Below are 14,432 nucleotides of genomic sequence, written 5' to 3' on the forward strand. Positions count from 1 at the left end.
TGTTCTCTAAGGTTCAGTTCATAGGATTCACACATTTCGCAGAGGAATAAAACCATTATTATTATTATTAGTACCACCTCCATTGGGCTGTATGGTGTGATGTGGTTCATAGTATTGAGTAGTATTTGAAGTACTACTACTACTCGGAGGAGTCATTGAGAAGGTATCCAATTGAATATCTGGCACATGATACTCTTTGGGAGGAGGTCTTCGATTTCTTCGTATCACCACAGAAATAATTAATCCTGCCAATACACAAAAGAAAATGGACATGATACTAAAAAACATCAGTGGGCTCAGCTTCTTGCTCCAAACATCTTGATAGTTGGTGGTCCGTATTTTGAGCACATATTCCATACTTGATGAGTATTCATTTGAGATGGCAATGTAATACATTGTTGGTGGGTAATTCACACTTCCAACAATCTGTTGTGATGAGGACGCATAGGTGATCACTCGTTCCAGGTCATAATTGCTTGAGGTTGGAATGTGATCTTTTCTGAGCTTTAAGAATCCATTTCCACTAATTGCATAAATCTCAATGTAGACTACTTCATAGGGTTGGACAGAAAATTTGTAATAATTCGAGGAACCTCTACGAAGTGTGGCCATGTATGAAACTCCTTCGTATAAAGTGTTAACATTTGGTTGTGGTGCTACAATGGCAAGTTGTCGACAAGACTTGGTTCCTCTCCCGCTGCAAGTAATTTTGCCATTGAGAGTATTCACAATAGCACCATAATATATTGAGAAAACCCGTGAGGTTGATGATTTGCAAGCACATTCAAGCTTGGAAACATCCACGATAACTTCTTTTCCTGAATAATCTGTAAAGTATAGGCTCAATCCAAAGTAATAGTCCCAAGTCTGTTGAAAAACAGCTGGCTCAGGATGAGAGGTTTCATAGTTGAACGCTTTTAACATGTAATAATTCAACGGTAATTCGGCAGTGCTGTTGGGAGTGTAGGTGGTAAGATTAAAGGTTGGTGGCTCTGAATATGGAAACTGTCCTTTGAAACTTAATGTTAAGGTTTGTGTATATATATATGAGATGCCAACGACATATCTGAAAGAGCTCGGGCCATACACAGTTTGAAGGGCTCCAAATGATGCTGTTGTGTAATCCTTTTCAACTCCAAATACTCCAAAAATAATGTCGCATGAAGTGACACGAGTATTCCTGCAAAAACTCAAAACTGTAGTATTGAAATTTGCATAATTATAAAATGCTCTTGAATTGGTCGGTGAGAAATAATACGAGTTGAGCTTATAAAATCCAACAGTGCTCGGATTGACATTAAAAATTCCAAATGGAGATCTTAAGGTTATATCTAACGTAATGTCGTTTTGCACATCACTAACGTTGACATTGCGGATTGTTAATCGATATACTCCCAGTAATGTAAAGGAAGGGGGATGATTTCCGATAACAAGATAAAAATTATACAGAGAAACAGGAAGAGATTCTGCCATCACTTGAATGGGTGTAACATTTGCGTTAAAATTCACTGCAATTGCAAGTGTTGTGTCTTCAAACGTGTTGTATCTGAATGCTTTGCTTGAGGTGACGTTTTCTGTTTTTCCAAAAGTTGACGGTATCTCAATGATTCGCTTGGATGTCATGCAAAATAGATTTGAAATGGAAAATAAAATTAGGAAAGATAGAATGGAGAGGATGTGTTTTTGAAATGATTTTGTGGAGGTTCTGTTCATGTTTCGTACACTATTGTGTTTCGGAGAATGAGGACAAAAATTGAAAAGCTTCATTTTGCAAATAAATTATTGGGAGTTATAAACGTTGTAATAATAGTTGTCAGAGGAAAAGTGAATTATTCAATATTCATGGAGCAAGATCTCGAAATTCCGAAAATCAGCTGCTCTCTATGTTGCTTGATGGCGGTCTTGTTGTTGTGCGTGGTTCACAAAGATCGAACCATTAATTTTTTTGCGAGTTGGAATGAAGATTCTATTTGAATTCAAGTTCCAAGTCGTTCGTGATGTTTTTGAATGGATGCTGATGTTGTGAAAGCCAGTCAAAAGCAATTCGTTTTGAGTGATTTCTTCAAAGCTTGGTTTCCTGAGCTTCTTTTGATTTCTTCAAAGCTTTTTGAGAATTGTGGTGGTTCAACAATGAAAAACAAACGAATTTGGCAGTGAAAAAATATTGATCAACAACAAACGCCGCCATCACGCACATACTTCATTCCTGACGATATGGTCAAACTTTCACCCGAACTTATAGCATCCTCACCACAATTCTTTAATCCAATCAAGGAACGAGAATTGGATTTACGAGGAAATAAAATAGCAGCTGTGGAAAATCTTGGTACGACAAAGGATAGTTTTGATGTATTGGATTTGAGTGATAATGAAATTTCTAGGATGGAGAATTTTCCAGTACTGAAGAGATTACATACTATATTATTTAACAACAATAGATTAAATTATATTGATGAGAAACTCGGAGAGAAGAACCTTCCGAGCCTGGAAACACTCATACTAACAAATAATAATTTCCGAGAGCTATACGAATTGAATGGTTTAAAATCGTTTAAGAAACTCAAAACAATTTCATTACTTGATAATCTAGTGATCAAAAAAGAAAATTACAGAATTTATATCATTTTTCTTGTTCCATCTATCAAGGTAATTGATTTTGTTAAAGTTAGAAAAATTGAACGAGAAAGAGCCAAACATGTATTTGGAACGTTGGATAAGCCAACACCGGAGGCTCAAAATATTCTAGGAACTGCACCCACAGGTCAACAAGCACCTAATGTTGGAACCAAAGCAGAGGCGACAACTGAAAAGAAGCCTGTCAGTGGTCTCTCATCAGAAGATATTTCGAAAATCAAAAACGCAATACTCAAGGCTACTTCTCTACAAGAAATTGAGTACTATAAGGAAGCTCTTCGCCAAGGTAGATTACCAAAGGAGCTCAAATAATTGCTTCCCTTTTTTTCTCGCTATTTTTTTCAACTTTCCACTTGTACTCTGTATATCTATCCTTTGTGAAACATTTCAAGCAGCACATCTTACAAATATTCAACATATTTTTTCCTGCCATTGGATTCAGAAAGTAAACTATCACATTAAAGAAGCCAATAAGTGGAGAGATTATTGTATGAATGAGAGTCATGACGTTATTATAGTCACTATTTGTCACAAATATACTAGTCACTCGGTTGACTGTCGGGATTATGTACAGCAAAATCATCATAAGAGGATACGCCAATAATTTAGAGTAGGCCTTAATTCTTTGTGATTTTCTTCGTTCGTCCTCCTTCTCTTCAAATTTTTTGACTATGGAAGTAGACAAATTGTTACAGATATATGGCATCGCACACAACCGCATACGCTTACCTTTTCGATAGTTCATACACACTTTTGCAAGAACTGCCAAATAGAGAATCAAAATGACAAAAATTCCACACCATAATGGTATGTAAAAAGCAGCATATGTCATAATCAATCCAGTGTCTTTTGATTTAATCCAGCACCATTTTCCAGAATTACCATACGAGTCTCCAATGAAAGGCAAACCAGAAAGCAAACCTGTAGCGCAGAATGTAAAGACATGAGAACATATTTCGAATATCCTAATGGACCTCTTCGTTGTAAGTCGTCTCAGAACAATGGTTGCAAACATGAAAATAGATATCAAAACACTCCAGCAACAAAAACCAACGGAAAAGTATCTATTCGAGCATAATGATGGAATTTTCTCAAACGATTAAGGAAGCTTTCAATACGTACTGATTTATAAATGCTTGCGTTAAGCATACCCAATCTTGATCCGAATAATAAGCCGTATATACCGTAAGGACATGATTCAACGATGCTCCGAGGATATACAACTGAAGATAGGTCAAGAATCTCACGTTTGGCAGTTTAAAAAATCTCCTCCTAAACACAACAATCACATATAACAAAAATCCAAAACTTGATACTGCACTCAATGAGCCGACAACAGCTCTCGTGAACCCGCAAGCAGCCTTCCACATTTCGGGCGTCATTGAGGTGCTCATTTTTTTCCTTAAACCTTTTGTGATCATTCTTTGAAAGTTTCATGTTAATGGGTGCTAATGATCATTCCAAAACAACGGTAGTGCGTGCGTATTACACTGATACATAATGATTACAATATCATTTTGAATGGAATAATGGAACAACTCAACATGATAATAGTAACTGTAGGCATGCAATGGAATGGTTCAACTCATGAAGATGATGACGAGTCATGACTTGGGAAAGTTAAATTGAAAATGGTTTTTGTATCGTGGACGTACCAAGCGTAATCCATTCACATCTTTATTACATTTAACCATTAATTACAATGACACGACTAATGTAATGAAAGATGAGAAATGTATGAAAGGTTGGTTCACTCTCTTATTGATTTTTCAATGTACAAGATGTATTTATCCTCATTGGTGCAACACGTTCCAATCGCCTAAATTGGAATTGCTCTTTTCGACATTGAAAATTCTTGATGTTCCTTCTCGCAGGTACGTCTTTCGAAATAGAGCTCCACTTTCAGTTTTTAGCTCAAAAATCATAAAATGGTCCGCAAGTACTAGACGACATCCTCTCAGAGCCCTAAAACGTTCTTTGATTTGAGGAATACAATGTTAAGAGATCAAAAATTTGTTACTGTCGAGATGAATTCGTCGAGCACACAAGATTTGACCGTTTCTACATTAAAGTTCTTTCAGCCCAAAAATGCAAAATTATTTTACAACAAAGGTCTTTGAACGATATCTTTGATGACGAGGAAATTCCATTTAGGAAATGAATGGCAAATTCACTGTTGTGGCTCTTGTAGTTGGCCGTGTAGTTGAACTAGTTGGCGTAACGAATGGGGTGAGGGATAAATGCAACTCTGAGATCTCCCAATGAAGCTCGAAGAACAACAAGAAAAAGAATCACACGATTGTTATTGTGTACAACTCAAACAGAGTCTAATCATGGTTCCATCCTCTGCTGCAAACGTAATGCTACCTTCTTTTGATACCGTTGTGATGAGCCATTCTCAACGAGCGACAAGTAGTAGTAGTGGTAGTAGCAATAGTTTTGGAGTGACCTCTACTCGTTCGAAACCAAACACCACCCCGCACGAGCACTATCATGGAATTCAAAAATCGAGAAAGATGTCTTACAAGCTGCCAACGACGAACATGGATTCAAATCAAAGATCTTTAAATGGCCACTTCTCCTACATTGTTCAAAGAAATAACAACAACAACAATGGTCGTCCACACAATAGTAGTACCGAGGCTTTTCCTTCGCAATGTACTGTTTTGGACCAAAATCAGATCCATACAGCATCACCTCGTCATGAACGAACCCATTCAAGTTATAATTATGTGGTGCTGTTGGAACAAACACAGCCAACAATATCATACGTTGCAGATCAGAGAACAGAAAAGGTGAAGAATTCTTCTCTTGGCCTGTGCACGACGAGTCAAAAAGATTTTGCCCATCACGACAACCACCATGATGACGTTGAACATTTCCCTCGTCATCAACTGTTTTTGGACCAACCTCGAACCTTAAACATGGATTTACAAGCAGCCTGCTATGCTCAACAACAACAACAATTCAACGACGATCAGCAACACTTCTTGCCATTACGAGAAATACAAGCTCAGCAGCACGGCCACAACATTCCACGAATACAGATCAGCAGATATTATGAAGAAACCACCCCTTCAACAACTCCCTCCAACACCACCACCACTGTTACAGTTGCAACTACAGTTGAACCCCAAACATCATCCAACAGTTCAATCTCTTTCAACTCGTTGAATCAAAAGCCAACCTCTGGAAAGGGTAATGAAACCCAAACTCCACTTTCATCTCTCGATCCGAATACGAATTACACGAACCCCACAAACAGTAACATTAGACCTTCATACCGCAAATCATCCGTTTCTTCATACTCAACTTCAATACTCGCAAGATCAAACCATACAACGTCGAGGCTTTGCGAGCGAACGAGGGTGAGAGGAAACACTTACAACAATAGCAGTGTTGTATCATTTGTACATTCTTCCATCTCTTCGTCGTCGTCTTCTTCTTCATGCTCCTCTTCACCCACTTCAAGCGGTATGGTCAATGCATCTCGATTGGCGAAAACACCTAACAAGCAATTACTCATTGATTCAAATCTCTTAATGGATGAAAGTTCCCATTCCGAGAATCAACACCCGAGTACTGCTTCCTCACGTCATCCCAATTCCAATTCCAATGGTAATTTCTATACATTTATTTCGTTTGAGGAATTTATTCATTCCAAGAGACCTCGTGTGAAGCCTTCCTCGATCTCAAAAGCTGAAATGCTTCGTGTCTTGAGATTTCCTCAAACCATGGCTTGTAAATTCATTGGATGCAGTCTTTCCACTCTCAAACGACGATTTTATGAATTGAAACAAGAATTTGGATTAATGCGATGGCCTCAATCCCTCTATGAAATGAAACACTTGGAGATTTATCCTCAAGTGAATCCCATGAGTTTGGCTTTTATTTTGAATGAGGAAGAACCTCAAGAAGAAGCATTACTGTAAACAAAATGGATTGAACCAATGAATAAACAACACAATAACGTTATTGGGAGAGAAACTTGCGGACACAAACGACTGAAATAGAACAGGATTCTTTGAGAGCAGAAAAGAATCAATGACCAGTTCTGATGAAGCGATGAAACTGTTCCATCTCTTTTGACTCTTTGAGATATTCCTTAACAAAACAGTAAAAGTAGTGCCTGGAGCGACAACGGCTTTTCCAAATCGTCTACGCAGGTATTTATTAATTTATTTGTTGTTCAGGTACTGGGAGGTCCAAATTTGAGATGCCACGCACTCCATGATGCAAACGAAACGGTTGTATGAAATTCAAAGCTCTTCCACATGACCAACTAGAAGCTAACAGTTCATAAAACAACCAATGCTGAAACAATAACATCAACTACAACAGTAGAAGTATCCTTCTTCTTCTTCTTCTTTAACAACACGCTAGGGTTCATTCATCCTTAGCTACTCCATACATGGTCGCATCTCCCTTCTTACGAAATTGTATCAAATATGCATGCCTATGGATAATACGATTCGTACAATCCAATCACAGCGAATTTTTCAAAGTTGAACAAAATTTTTCTTCCTTTCTGTCTGACAAACGAAAGAATCCCGGCTGAAGAGAGCAACAACAATTCGAGAGATGTCAACAGACTTGTATAGACTCATTATCTGCGCTGAAACGGTGAATTGGCTCTAAAAGTGCAGTCCTTTTGGGCACAATTCTCTGACGTATTTATGTCAGCTGTTGCAGAAGAAGTCAACGGTCCGGCAACTTCGAGATGTGTATTATTTGAGAGAGACAACCTGTGTTTGGCTTTCTGCATCTTCTTGTTAAACAACAATTAATGAAACGAACCAACGAACCGAAACAACAAAAAAAACAACCTATATTCGCGCAAAGAAATGACAAAAGCAACGTATCAAACCAAAACAATGTGTTCATCAACCTCTTCCTCATCACTGATGAATACACCCACGACGATGCATCACTATAACAGCAATAATAACAGTGGTGTTGCTGTTGTGGGTCGAATGAATATGACAACGCCATCACCGATACATGCTGTCAGATGCCAAGACATCAATGCTCCAGACAATTCATCCATGAATTCGAGAAGAAACTCTACCACTTCGTCCACGACCTTGTCCTCGTCGAATCTTGGTAAATCATCATCATCCAAAACAAACTTGACAAGTTCAAATGGCATTGAAAAACAATCTAAGAGAAAAACAAACTCCAAACTGAAAGAATTCACCACTGTCTTTGACATTAAAAAGACATCTGTCAGCTTTGTCTCGAGAAATGGTGAGGAACAAAAGAAGACTCGACGAGCACAAGCTTCCATCACCAAAGAAGAAATTTTGAGGGTTCTTCACTTGTCTCAAACACAAGCATGTAATCAAATTGGATGTTCTCTGTCCACTCTGAAACGAAGATTTTATGAATTGAAGGATGACATGGGTTTACAAAGGTAAGTCAAAGACAAGGCTATTTTTTTGTTATTCATTCATTCATTCATTCATTCATTCATTGTCTATTTTCCACTCATTGTTGCTCTTCTCATCAAAAGATGGCCTCAATTCTATGAAGAAATCAAAGATTTACCCATTTTCCCTCAAGTCTATCCCATGTGTTTGGAATTTATATTGAATCGAGAGGATGAAGATCCAATCACGAAAGTAACAACAACTGCAAATCCTCCTCCTCCTCCTTCCATTGTCGTGTCGAATGTTGGTGGTGGCATGCTGGACAAGAATCAAAAAGTATCCAGTCCTTGTACAAGCTCGACCTCAACTTGTTCGGCATCTTGTTCTTCTTCTTTGAATGGAATTCAAACAGTCCAACCAATGGCAATAGCCTCTCCAATACAGTAAACCATCGTGATATGGATAACAACGAGTGCATCATGATTGAGAGGATCACATTGTTACATGCACATGTGCATTCGGATCCTTCAACCTCACATACACACACATGTAACAATATCAGTACATGGACCACGGAATATGGTCATGTGCTTCCGAGAAGAATATAATTTTGAAAAACGAATGTATTTGTACATATACAAGAGAGAGTTTAGATACAATACAATAAATTGTATGATGGCATGGTGTCCATCGAATTGTGTTTGTTAAAATCATCATAGAACGAGGACAATTACCGGTTGATCTTTCTAAATTTGTAGAAAATACAAAATACTTTTTGGAATGTATGGTAAAGTTGTGCCAACATGGGAACTGTAGAAAAGCACAGCACATGTCGATACATCTTTACACTCTACAGGTTGAACAATAGAAAAGCACTGCACAAAACAATCTTCTGAACAATTTGTTGTCGAATAGCTGTTGAGAAATTTCCCACTTGCTAGCGATGAAACAGAGATAAGGCAAATTGTGTTACACAGCTTCCTCAAGCATTACGAACAGATAGAGTGCACACCAGAGATATAAAATAACAACAAATTTGTATCTGTTTCATTTACCGGTAGTTTGAAATTAATTTGTTAATCGCAAAGGAAGAATGGATCATTGGTTGAATTACTTAGCCACCACTCCCCGACACATGGTAATGAGATAAACGCTTCATTCATGCTTGAGCCGTCCTTATTCTCCATTTCCAATTATTTGAAATAAGGCAACCTTCTAACGACGACCCGAGTGTTTCGTTCCAACAACCATCGTTCAAGAAAACGGCAATACAAATCTCCAAATGGTGAGTTTGGCGAAATCAAGCAATGACAAACTGTAATCATGTCAGGTATCATTCTCAATTTTTCGACTCGATCTGAAAAGGATGGGCACTGGCTCTATTAGATCACATGCCTTGCCATTCCAGATGAGAATATGTAGTAGTTCGATTACTCGCTTCTTCGTTGTTGGCGAAGGAATTATTTACTTACAAATTGGATGAGAAGAAGAGTTACTAGCAAAGACTTGTTGATTTTTGAAAAAAAAGACACTCCAACACGTTCTTTTCGTTTCAAAATTTTCTCAACCTATTCCTCTTAAAAGTCCACTCGTTGTGCAATCACTAGGTAGTTAAAAAGTCTTTGAGTGCAGTCTGATCGTCTTTTTGTCAAAATCAGGCAAGCTTGAACAATTTGTTCTCCAGCGAGAAGAAGAGCGTGAAGGGCGTTTGACCAACCGTCCATCACAACAACAACCACCAAAAAAACTCTTTCCGTATCTGGTCCTCTTTTCCTGCACACGTTTCTCTCTCTCTGAAGCGAATCATTGGAGTATTTGAGCTCTTTTTGTAGGAGTGTGTTCATCAACGATACAACCATTCACCCTATAGAAGCGCTTCTTTTCCGCACACACATTGTATTCGTCATTGTTGAAATAATAGAAGAATATACTTGGCATTGTTAACGACAAGAACATAAATTGCGGAAGAGACCTTTTGAAATTTAGGACTAGTACGAATAGTATTGTTATTATTATTGCGTTATTGGACTTTGAAAATTCAATCGTTAGTTCAGACTCGCTGCCTCGGGCGGTGAAACATTCAATAACAACATACACAATTACAGAGATATATATCCTCATCATCACGAATATTAAAATGGGAAATTTGTATAGTAAGAACCATCATCAAGGAGAGTGCCGGTGGTATAGTATGGGACCGATACGCAGTTTCAGACGAAACTCTCACCACACTTCATCTACAACAACAACAAATACCAAACAACAAGAAGAACCACATCCAACCACTTCCTCGTCCTTACAGCGATTTCAAAATTCATGGACTACTACAACAACGAATTCTCCTTCACTCACCAACCACTCTTTCCCCTCCTCTTCCAATCACAGCCATACCTCTCATTCCCTTCAATCTTTGAGTCACAGCAACACCTTGATGCCTTCGTATCATGCTCATACTCAAAGCGCTGATTCATCCATCGCTTCTACAAACATCACACCATTCATCTCTTCTTCGATCATTCCTTCTGCTAACACCATCACTACCCGTAACATTCCTCCAGAATCATCGTCACTGACGCCTACATTAAAACCACCTTCACCCACAGTCGCACCACCGTCTCAATATTATTCACGGTTTACCATTTCCTCGACGAATACCAGTAATAATACTGAAGTTATTGAGTCTCCACCAGTGGTTGTCAACAACAGTGCTACTGATGGTACCAGATTTGTTGATACATTAACGAACAACCATGGTAGTTTTAGAAACAAAAGATGTAATTTATCAAGACAATCTTTTTCGCTGCCAAAATGTAGATCTTGGTTTAAAGAAAAGACGAAAAGTCTGCGAAGTTTACATCTTCTGCGGAGAAGGTCCACCACCGAAGACACAAGATCAACCATTATTACTGGAATTCCACTTATTTCCAATGATGACAACAATCAACACAAGCAAGAGCAACAACAAAAAAATGGTATTGAGTTACAAGAAACACACGTAGTGAACAGCAACACGAATACAGATGTTTCTACCGGTGTTGGACATGTCACGACGGGTACAGACACTCGAGAGGTGAACAGAAGCAATGAAAGTATTGAGCGAACAAAAAGAGTATACTCTATATCAAATTTGAGTGCTGCCAGTGCTGATTCATGGTCAAGTAGTGGAAATGTGCTCCAACGAGCAGAAGAATCAGAAACAACCATGTCTTTTGATCAGAAGGACGATCGAAGAAAGTTGGCCTCAATTTTGCAAAGTCGTATCACAAGATCCAAGTCAGAGTTCAGTAAGCCAAGAATCTCTCAGGAAGTAAATGCCTTTGGAGATGATTCGTCTCCTCAACGAGCCCCTGTGGCAAGGTCATCCTCAGCACCAAGTATTATCAATAATGAACTTGATGCTTTGCTCAGAGACGCAATTGGTTATCAGCTATTCAAAGATTTTTGTGAGAGCGAATACTCAGTCGAGAATTTGAAGTTTTGGAATGAATTGCAAGACATGGAAAAGAATTTTATTGACATGTCAGGAAAGAGAAGAAGTAAGGTTATTAATATGGTCTATGACAAGTTTTTGGATGAGAATTCAACTGAAGAGGTTAATGTACGAGGTAAAACTAAAAAGCTAGTTGATCAAGAGAGAAAGAGTGGCAACATTGACCTAGAGAGAGGAAGCCAACTTATTCACGAGCTTAAGAGAGATTTGTACATTAACATGATTGATTCGTTTTCTAGGTTCCATCGCACTGAAGAGTATAGACTCTGGAAAGAGCTCAAAGAAAATCCAGAAAATACCTTTGAGTTTTGAGCTAGTTATTTATCCCCGCTTAGTTAGCTGCGTCCAGTAACAAAGCGCAACTTCTTACAAACCTCGTGGTTGTTTATTACCCCGTTGTAATTACAACATTTTTTTAATTTGAAACACCCTAGGCCAATCTAACACAGTGTTTCTTAATTTTGAAACACAATTTTGAATTTATTGAATAAATTAGAGTCTATTGAGAGTTTTTAAGCCCAACAAATCAAAACCTTGTTTCATGGTTTGTGCAGTTGCTTCGCATAACAGCAGTCTCGATCGTTGCAGTTGTTTGTCCTCCTGAATGACTTTGCAATCTCTAAAGAAAGCGCTGAAATCGTTCGACAAGTCAAACAAGTATTCACACAGATAATGAGGCTCCAGTTTGTCCATGACCAAATTTAGCACATCCTGGAACTCAATAAGCTTTAAGGACAATTTCCATTCAGCTTTTGAGCTTTTGAAATCAGAAAACAGTGACAAATCTCCTGAAGCGGCTCGTTGTTGCAATTCTTGAAGCAGGTCTTTTTCTCCAGACTTTTCAATGATCGAGCAAATTCTAGCGTAGGCATAAAGTAAATACACAGCGGTGTTTCCTCTAAAATCTAACATTTTCTCGTAGGAGAAGATGTAATTTGTTGATCGATTGGTTCGTAAATCTGCATACTTGACCGCTCCATAGCCAACTACTTTGGCTGTCTCCATAATTTGCTCATCACTCAATGGTTTCACACTTTCGTCTTCTTCACATCGTTTGATATCTTTGTGTTACATGATGAAAAGGTCAAAGAAAAATGATTACGAGCAAAAATTGCAACTTGTACGTACTTTTTTCTTTGATAATATCAAATGCTCTTTTCACAGCCTCATCCAGTAAATCATGTAATTTCACAGTTTCTCCAGACCTAGTTCTAAATTTCTTCTTCTCTTCATCCAACACTACTCCAAATCCTACATGGTCAATTCTCACCTTTTTAGGAGAATTCACAATTTCTGAAATATTTTCTTGCCAAATGATATCTTTGCTGGAGTCTAGCGGATCAATCCAGTTCATCATTTCTCCAACTTTAAAGATATGCTTGAAATGTAAAGCTTGTCCCGAATCAGTCACATATATCAACCATTTTGCCTTAGATACATTCAATCTATACCAAAGAGTGGCCAGATCGGTTGTATCATAGGTGAAACCTCCATCCGCTTTTTGTACCATGAGAGGTGGTTCTTGTTGATCCTCGGTGTTCGTTGTTTCTATTGTGGACAATGGCAAAGAGGAGTCATTCTTGCCTGGTTCATCTTCGGTAAAGATACATCTTGCGCCTTTGCTCTCCTTAATGACAGGCTTCAATGTTTCTAGCACATGTGGAATGTAGGGCTTGTAAAAAGATTCTCCCTTTTCTTCAAGTTTTACATCCAGACGTTGATAAATTGAATCGAATTCATATCTGCTACACTCCAATAAATATTTCCACAATGATTGAACGTTTTCATCATTTCCTTGTTGTAATTGAATGACTTTTTGATGAGCCAGACTTTTAAATTGTTCATCCGAGTCGAATAATTTTTTCGATTCCTTATAATAATTTTCAACAGTTTCTAATTGTTGAGCTGGTTCTAAGGTCTTCAAAAAAGAAATGTCCACTTTCTTAGTTTCAATATAGGCGAGCAGCATTCCAAACTGGGTTCCAAAGTCACCTACATGATTCACACGCTCGACGTCAAACCTTCCATCTCTCTCCAAAACTCTACAAATACAGTCTCCAATAATGGTAGACCTCAAATGTCCAACGTGCATTCTCTTAGCCATGTTAGGACTTGAAAAATCCACGACCACTTTGATTTTATCTTGTTTCAGAGCAGTATCATTCATTTCTTCTCGTCTCCTCTTCTCCTTGAAAATTTCAATAATTTTTCGTTTCACATATTCTTCACGGAGTGAAATGGAGATGATTCCATTAGCAACAATTTCAATCTGATCCAACAACTTTTCCTCTTCTTGATTCTGTTTCATGACTTGCTCGCTCAATATTTTGGCAAAATCCATCGGAGGAATAGTTTTCATTTGATTTGCCAATTGAATAGCAATCGGAGTTTGATAATCCCCATTAAAGGCTGTCTTTTTCGTTTTATTAACGGATGGAACGGACATGAATGGAAAATTGCTCATACCACCCTTTCCAATGGTCCATGATGATAAAGTTGTTGTGGATGTTCCGAATGAGCTATGAGTGGTCGTGTTCAGTAAAGCCTTTCTAAAGAGAGTGGAGAGATCTCCCTTCACGCTTGAACGAAACATTTTTTAAGAATTAAATTTCGAATTAATTTGTTTTCATCAATACGATGATCATGTGTATGCGTATTTAACCTTGAAAATATTTATTAAAAAAGTTAATAGAAAATAATTATTTGAGTGTGTGTTGTTTGATGTTTGTGCGGGAAGAGTTTCCGTTCCGATACACACCTTTCCTCTCAGATTATCGAGTGTAGGTTTAGGTTTTCATCATGATCATCATCAAAAGAATATTAATAGCAAAAAGCTATGAACACGCCTTTGAATAGATTCAAATTCTCGTTTTCATCATTGTGAAGTGAAAGAGGTGCATTTGTGTGAAAACACACCTTCACAAACAACAAACATCATC

At 38.0% G+C, this 14,432-nt stretch overlaps 6 protein-coding genes across 6 annotated transcripts; 4 read left to right on the plus strand and 2 right to left on the minus strand.

The window, feature by feature from the left end:
* Window positions 1–27: 27 nt before the first annotated feature.
* C9374_008504 (uncharacterized protein) lies at window positions 28–1,623 on the minus strand (the record flags this gene model as incomplete). Its single annotated transcript, XM_044698588.1, has 1 exon — window positions 28–1,623. The coding sequence occupies one exon, from the start codon at window positions 1,621–1,623 to the stop codon at window positions 28–30; it is 1,596 nt and encodes a 531-aa protein (XP_044545623.1).
* Window positions 1,624–2,214: 591 nt separating this feature from the next.
* Window positions 2,215–2,946, plus strand: C9374_008505 (uncharacterized protein; the record flags this gene model as incomplete). The annotated part of the gene is made up of 1 exon (XM_044698589.1): window positions 2,215–2,946. One exon carries the CDS (start codon window positions 2,215–2,217, stop codon window positions 2,944–2,946), a length of 732 nt encoding a protein of 243 aa, XP_044545624.1.
* A 1,949-nt stretch (window positions 2,947–4,895) lies between these two features.
* On the plus strand, window positions 4,896–6,566 carry C9374_008506 (uncharacterized protein; the record flags this gene model as incomplete). Its single annotated transcript, XM_044698590.1, has 1 exon — window positions 4,896–6,566. The coding sequence occupies one exon, from the start codon at window positions 4,896–4,898 to the stop codon at window positions 6,564–6,566; it is 1,671 nt and encodes a 556-aa protein (XP_044545625.1).
* A 942-nt stretch (window positions 6,567–7,508) lies between these two features.
* Window positions 7,509–8,450, plus strand: C9374_008507 (uncharacterized protein; the record flags this gene model as incomplete). The annotated part of the gene is made up of 2 exons (XM_044698591.1): window positions 7,509–8,047; window positions 8,147–8,450. The coding sequence occupies 2 exons, from the start codon at window positions 7,509–7,511 to the stop codon at window positions 8,448–8,450; spliced, it is 843 nt and encodes a 280-aa protein (XP_044545626.1).
* Window positions 8,451–10,140: 1,690 nt separating this feature from the next.
* C9374_008508 (uncharacterized protein) lies at window positions 10,141–11,805 on the plus strand (the record flags this gene model as incomplete). The annotated part of the gene is made up of 1 exon (XM_044698592.1): window positions 10,141–11,805. One exon carries the CDS (start codon window positions 10,141–10,143, stop codon window positions 11,803–11,805), a length of 1,665 nt encoding a protein of 554 aa, XP_044545627.1.
* A 180-nt stretch (window positions 11,806–11,985) lies between these two features.
* Window positions 11,986–14,086, minus strand: C9374_008509 (uncharacterized protein; the record flags this gene model as incomplete). Its single annotated transcript, XM_044698593.1, has 2 exons — window positions 11,986–12,554; window positions 12,622–14,086. 2 exons carry the CDS (start codon window positions 14,084–14,086, stop codon window positions 11,986–11,988), a joined length of 2,034 nt encoding a protein of 677 aa, XP_044545628.1.
* Window positions 14,087–14,432: the final 346 nt, after the last annotated feature.

This window comes from Naegleria lovaniensis (genome assembly GCF_003324165.1).
Source record: "Naegleria lovaniensis strain ATCC 30569 chromosome Unknown tig036, whole genome shotgun sequence".
NCBI lineage: Eukaryota > Heterolobosea > Eutetramitea > Acrasida > Naegleriidae > Naegleria > Naegleria lovaniensis.